Consider the following 7,598-nt stretch of genomic DNA (forward strand, 5'->3'; position numbering starts at 1 on the left):
TCGGCACGGTTTAGTGGGTATCTCGTTCCCATAGTGTCGTAACCGACGCAGTTCGAGTTCCCTCGAAGGGGAACATCTCGGGTTACGTATGTAACCCTGGTTCCCCGAGAAGGGGAACGAGACACTGCGTCGGCCCGCCGCACCTTTCTCCCCGCCTGAAGCGCCTGCTTCATAGTTTAAGCTAATGATGAGTGTGTACAGGTGTGCTTTATACTCCTCCGGTTATTCCGTCACACCTTACCGTTCTAGCAACAAGCCAATAGGATTGGAGTGATTTCATTCACGTTCAGACCTGCTTCGCCTAGAGGCGTTCCCATAGTGTCGTAACCGACGCAGTCTCTCGTTCCCTCGAAGGGGAACCAGGGTTACATACGTAACCCGAGACGGCTTCTGTAAATAACATCACAGAGTATGTTCTAGACCTGCTCTTTTATGAAAAGCACTGTGAGATAACTGTTGTTGTGATTTGGCGCTATATAAATAAATTTAATTGAATTAAATTCAGTGCATCTAACAGTTACAGTAAGTGTGCTCTTCTGCCCTTTGGATAGGTATGACAGTGCAAAGCTATTTTGGAGTTGTCTCATGTAGATATCTTATCTTTGTTTTCATTGCTGAAAGACCTAATTTGTTTTACAGATGTGGGAGAAGACCTTCTAAGCATGTGCAAGAGAAATGTGTCGTTAAATAGACACATTATGGAGCCTGCAGGTGAGATAACATTGTCAGATTACTCTATTCCCCTCATTCCCTCCTTATTTCCAATTCCAGCTACCATGGGCAGTATTAACATAAACTTCTTGAATTGGCCTGGGGGACCTGTAGATATACCAATGACATCTCATCCTTTTCGTCCAGCAGTGGAGAGCTTCACTATGAGAGTGTAATTTGTAAGTTAACACTGTCTCCTTCAAATTAACAAAATGTATCAATATTTTTCTCAATAATAAGAGTAGTTAAATACCTTAATAAATAAGTAAATTTTAATGAAGTAGGCATCAGAATTCTCTACCCAATAAATGACGAAACTGATGAGATCCACTACAAAAGGAGAGGGAGCGAGCATCCATCAAATTCACTGAGGTCAAAAATTAAGGCTTTAACAGAAAATCTTGTTGTTGTTTTTTTTAAGTCTATCACTATTGCAGCCTGTAAGAAAACATAAAACACTCTTCTTCCTTCCTTTCATTAAACTTAACTCATTACTGTACCTGCCAAATGCTACACGAGCTTGTGGCTCTTTCCGTGAAAGTCCTGCTTTTTTAGTTTAGTTTGTCATTAGATTTGTCATTTTGTGATAATATCAGTAGGGGAGAAATTGTCATAATAAATTAAAACACACTTCCCTTGCTTACATACAGGAAGCAATAGTACTTTGACTCAATTCAGAATACACTTCTGAAAAAAAACATCTAATCAAAACCTTACAGTAATGTCCACAGTCATCCAGCTGTTAATGGCATCAATATGCAACACAAGGACATTAGACAAGGATGCTCACTCTCCATTGCAAGCAGGAGGAAAGACAACACGCAAGTTTGACAGAGATATAAAATAGTAGTAATAGTAGAATAGAATAGAATGTACTTTATTGTCCCCTAGGGGAAATTTGTCATGGACTCAAAAGTGCGTAGTGCATAGTAGTAGCTGCCCTTAGAAACAATAAATACACGTAAAATACAAATAACAGCTAGTAGTAGTAGTATAGCAGCTAGTAATGGTAATACCATTAATAACAAAAATATCATTAAAATTAATATTAATAATAATCATTGCAATATTATATGTTGCATATATAATAATAACAACAACAACAACAATAGGACTATTAATAACAATCTTAATATTAATAGAGAGATGCTGTGGGCATTTACACACAAGGCTCAGAAGTGTAACTTTAATTGTTTAAATCTCCGACTCGTTGAGAGTATCGGTCAGGATGCACTGACAGCAACCTCTCTAATCATTAAAGTACGTTGTTAAAGAAAACACACATCAATACAACACACAATAAAGAAATCACCTGGGGCCTCATGTATAAATCCTGAGTACTCACAAAAAGGTTATGTACGCAGGTTTTCATGCACAAGTGTGATGTAAAAATAACAAATGTACCTGATGTGAGAATGTGCAGACCGTCCCACAAACTTTTGTCTGGCTCTGTCAGTAAACTCCAGTACCAAAACTCACCAAATGTTTCAAACTAACGTCTCCACTCCAGTTTCTGTGCTATGTCAATGACGTAGTCTATGAAAAAATGCTGATACACCATTAAAGTTTGATTCTGTATCTGGAGAATGTTTAATATCAATATAAAATTGAATGTGTGTACACTCTGTCTCACATTTACTTATTATTTTATTTATATTTTAGTTATTACTTTATCAAACATTCAAACCAGCAGTGTTATTTTTGCTCACGCTAACTATTCCTAATTCATCAGCCCCCCTGAACAGAAGAGGAGTGTATACCACTGGCACTTAGTCTATTGTGGAGCATTAAAGGATTGCAGCACAGAGCGTTAGTAGTCTTTTAATAATATCCTCTGTGCATATATCACCATTCATTCTTCAGTTTAGTTTTTGTGTGTAAAATTGCTGCAGTGAGCCTGCACAAATAGATCTGCCTTCTCACCTTGACTCACAATGCATTCAGTTGCTAAATAATATATTGATAGCTTATTTTTGTATTGTATTTATATATTTTTTCTATTCCTATTAAAATAAAATTGTTTAATGAGGGGGGAAACTGTTACATTTTGACTTAATAAAAACCCACAAAAAGCTTTTAACAGTTTATCTGTCTTTTATCTGTCTTTTCAGGTGGTGAGGTGAGAGTGAGACAATTGGATTGGCTCCAGCAGGACCTTTGTACAGGTAACACATACTTTTTTTTTTTCTTCAAACCAACCTGCTACAGTATAAAACCCAGAGCTACATCATTATTCAACCATCTATTGGTTGGGAAAATGGTGCCTTGAAAATGTTTTCTGGAGTTTTCCGTGATTTGCGTGCACTGCATGCCTGTCGAAGAAGTGCCTAACTTGGTTCTGGGTCCCTGACCTTGTTGAACATACAAAAGTTTTTACACAGACATTTCATAAACCTTAGAATTAATTTTACACCAATGACAGGCTGGGATCAAATTCTGGATAAAGTTTAGCAATCCTACTAGAAAGATGTAGTCTCTGAAATATTTATTTATTTGAAATATTATTAATGTTAAATTTGATTAGACTATCTGACACTTAAGGAGGTTGTATGGCTCATCGCAATGGATGGGCTCGCCTTGCAGGCTACTCACTTTAAGTCAAGGATTTTGGGTGTTTTGCTACTGTTGAAGAACACTTTCTTCAACAGCTATTACTGCTCATCTCTTTTAAATAAATAAATCACAATCAACAGTCAGATAGTGCACACAAGTCTCGCCAATGTCAGCCTCAGATCGTAGGCATTAAATTTATAGCTCAAAAATAGCAGCCAGTTTGCAGCCAGTCCGTGCGGTGTGTTTACAGCTAATAGCTGATGGAGTTAAGCTAAATACACGGGTCTACATGGAGTCGAATACAGGGTTCTACACGGAGCCGAAGTAGGTCTCCCGTTCTCCAAAACAAACGGAACAGCTGATTCTATTTCGTATAGGCTTCGCCCTACAAGGCCATCGCCATTGGGTTTACCCCTACGCACGCCTGCGCAGCACTGATAAATTTGGTCTACGCCCACCCACAGCATGGGCCTCTCCTACGTCCGCACCCAGTCTTCAGCTCTCATTTTTCTTCCGCACTGAGCTGTCTAAAAAGTAGAAGATTTGTCTAAGAGCAAAAGACTTTCAAGCCGGAAAACAAGAAGAAGAGCGAAGTCTAAGAGGCTGTGTTTGGTCCCGGTCCAGCCATGTTCACTGGGAGGTTGCTGAGCCCTGTACCATTGCCTGCTTGCCTGGCTCCAGTTCACGTGCCCATTCTCTGCTCAGTCAGCTAATAGGACCGCTAAGTTAGCTGCATGGCTAACTGACCTAACGGCAGTTCTGACCTGATATGTGATATGCTTGCCCCCCCTTTTTTTTTTTTGTAAGGAGGAGAGTAGTCTCAATTACACATTACACCTTTTAATGCATATAAAGGAGTGAGTAAAGTTTTAGTGACATCTAGTGGTGAGAGTTGCAAATTGCTCCCCCCCCTCCTCTATCCAAGCGAGTTGTATCGCTACGGTGCCTGAGACAGGACAAAAGAAGAAGGAGAAGAAGATATACTTTATTAATCCTGCGAGGGGAAGCTCAGTATTTTCACTCTGTTATTATTATTATGTTAGTATTTACACACAGGTCTGAAAGACATCCACATGCAGAAACAGGACCCATAGCAACACAGGAAGAGATGTCAGAGTTAGGGGGCGCTGAGCTTCTTTTGGGGGGCATTTGTTGAGGTGAATGTTTCAAGGCCAGTTTACACCAAATATTTACTGTGGTCTGCAACATTAAAACCTGCCAGTTTACTCCACGACTGGACAATACGTTGTGAATCATAACTACTCTTCTCTATGGTGTTTTCTGTCAGCTTCTTGTGGCGCAGCTCTGTGCTGCCTTCATGGGAACGGGAAGTCAGAGTAACCGATCATCTGTAAAATTTCAGCCACGTGGCGTTTACTGTGTAAAATCTGGAAAATTGGAGCTCTCTTTCTTGATATTAGGCCTACCGTGGAAAATGTCTTTCTCTTAAAAGATTAATTTCTCTGAGGAACACACCGTGAACGCCTTTCTATCGCCGTGTTTACACATTCACAAGGCAGATATTCCGCTGTCGGACTTGCCCTAAAAGCAACTTAGCATCCAGCACCTGATGCGACACCAGCGAGCAGTGTTGGGCAAGTTACTTCCAAAATGTAATACATTATAGACTAGTTACTGGCATTTGAGAGTAATTAGTTATATTACAATATAACTGTCTCTGAATTGTAATGCTTTACACTACTTTTGTGTTACTTTGAGTTACTTTCACAGCTATTTAATGGGCGCGTTATTCTGATAAGATGTGCTGCATGGGTTCTAGTGATGTGCGGAGTCATATCCGTGGATCAGGTGGGTCTTTGACATAAAAAACAAGCTTCTGATTAATAGCGTCGGGAGGGACGGGGTGAATGGGGGAAATGGGATGAATCGTCTCCCCATTAAGAAGGACGCTGTGCGCATTTACGCATGAAGAACAGCGCCATTAATTATTTGAATCTCCCAACACTCAGACATGATCGGTCAGGATGAACCGACAGTAGCCTCTCTGATCATGAAAGTAATTCGTTAAAGCACAAACACACAGCCTATTTACTCATGATCCATCAGGGGAGCTAATGTCTTGTCAGGAGGAGCTGAGCTCCCCCGTAGTTTGCACCCTGACTACAATCTCGACCACTGGATTCCCGCAACAGGAAATTTTACTCATAGATTTGTTTTTCTGGTGCTGAAATATTTCTCGGCGAATGGTGAATTACTAAAAAACACCACTTAATTTCAACTTAAACTGCATTGTAACGCGCGTTACTGAGATTGTAACGGGTATTTGCTGATTATTTTTTAGTAACACGTCATAGGCCTAATACTGCGTTACAGCAAAAAGCTCCCAACGCTGCCAGTGAGTGCCGTGAGATAGATTAATTATTTAATTAATTAAGTGGACCCTTCTCGTGCTGTGAATTGAGTTTGTGCCCAAGCGGTAATGTGACATGGAGAGTTTCAATAAAAAAAAAAGTGAGACTGGCTGACGTTGCTGACGTACTGTGGTAAGTGTGTTGACTCATTTCTGTTTCCGGTACTTGTGTGTTGGTACCGTGTTGTGCTGCTCTCACTAAATACCAGTTACATTTGTTAGATTACAGCGGCCAACTGTCCGCTAAACACTTATTCTTACAGTAATTTTGCCTAAACACTCAACAGTTCTTTCCATCTTTTAGTGACTGCTGTTCAATCTCATAGTTGTTCAAAAGTTTTTGTAGCTAACGCTACAGTACTTTAGCTTAGCCATTAGCTACTTTAGCTCAGCAGCTAGCGATGGCTTCTCCTTCTCCTTCTCGCTCTCCTACTTTCTCCTGCACAGTGTGTCAGATGTTCAGTTACTCCTCTGCCTCCTTTAGTGGTAATGGTACGTGTAACAAGTGTAGTTTATTTTTAGACATGGAGGCGAGGCTCAGTGATTTAGAAGTCCAGCTCCGCACCTTGGTGGACCAGTCTTTAGCTACTGTAGCTAGTCAGTCCCCGGTAGTCGGCCTGAGTTAACCTGTGGTAGCCGTCCCCCGGCATCTCCTGAGCAGCCAGGAAGGGGTGGCTGGGTGACTGTCCGAAGGAGGAATAGTCGTAAGCATTCAAAGTCCACGGGGCACCACCAACCTGTTCACGTTTCTAACAGATTTTCCCCACTCAGCGACACACCCGCTGAGAAACCAACTCTGATCATTGGCAGCTCCATTTTGAGAAACGTGAAGTTAGCGAAGCCAGCGGCCATAGTTAAGTGCATCCCTGGGGCCAGAGCGTGCGACATTGAGTCTTATTTGAAACTGCTGGCTAAGGATAAACGTAAATACAGTAAGATTGTTATTCACGTTGGTAATGACTCCCGGTTGAGCCAATCGGAGGTCACTAAGATTAATGTTGAGTCGGTGTGTACATATGCAAAAACAATGTCGGACACCGATCATATCTAGTATAGAGGTGCTGACTAAGGGTAAAACATCTTTCAGCAACCTAGTCGGGATGGGGTCTAAGAGGCAGGTTGATGGTTTAGATGAAGAAATTATTGAAGTTAGTTGGTAAAGATTGAGGGAAGCAAAACAGTCTAGACAAATATCTGGTTCTACAGCTGTTTCTAAGGTTCCTGAGTTTAGTGATAAGTTGGTGCCAGTTGAGGGCAGGTCTTGGTGAATTTTGTTTCTAATAGTTAGAATTTTATCATTAAAGAAGCTCATGAAGTCGTAACTACTGAGAGCTATGGGAATACTTGGCTCAATAAGGCTGTGACTCTCTGTCAGCCTGGCTACAGTGCTGAAAAGAAACCTGGGGTTGTGCCTATTTTCCTCTATTAATGACGAGTAGTACGCTGCTCTGGCATTACGGAGGGCCTTCCTATAAATTTCTTGCCAAATTAAATGAGAATTTTCCAGTTTGGTGGAACGCCAATTCCTCTCAAGTTTCTGCGATATTTGCTTTAATTTGCGAGTTTCAGTATTATACCATGGAGCTAACCATCTTTGTTTTATTCTTTTCTTTTTTAGAGGGGCTACAGAGTCGAGTGTCATTCGCAGCGAGCCTGCAGCACTATCAACAAGATGATCGATTTGGGAGGAACTGAAATTAGCATAGGAGTCCTCCGTTACTTTGTGACTAGATAATGTATTTAGAGCTGATGGAATCGCATCCTTAAATTTAGCTACAGCACCATCAGACAGACGTCTTGTATAGAAATTTTTGCCCAATGGCGTGTAGTTCAGCAATACCAACTCAAAAGTTATCAAACAGTGGTCGGACAAAGAGGGATTCTGTGGGAACACTATTAAATGTTCAATTTCAATACCATACACCAAAACAAGGTCGAGGGTGTGGTTAAAACAGTGAGTCGG

At 40.9% G+C, this 7,598-nt stretch overlaps 1 protein-coding gene across 1 annotated transcript in view; it reads left to right on the top strand.

The window, feature by feature from the left end:
- mettl22 (methyltransferase 22, Kin17 lysine) overlaps positions 1–7,598 on the top strand; it is a 38,814-nt gene that overhangs the window by 13,992 nt on the left and 17,224 nt on the right. Inside the window, exons 7-8 of the mRNA XM_046030153.1 lie at positions 640–711; positions 2,823–2,876. Of these exons, the coding sequence (XP_045886109.1) occupies positions 640–711; positions 2,823–2,876 (126 nt within the window). The remainder of the gene's footprint in view (positions 1–639; positions 712–2,822; positions 2,877–7,598) is intronic.

This window comes from Micropterus dolomieu, linkage group LG02 (assembly GCF_021292245.1).
Source record: "Micropterus dolomieu isolate WLL.071019.BEF.003 ecotype Adirondacks linkage group LG02, ASM2129224v1, whole genome shotgun sequence".
Lineage (NCBI taxonomy): Eukaryota > Metazoa > Chordata > Actinopteri > Centrarchiformes > Centrarchidae > Micropterus > Micropterus dolomieu.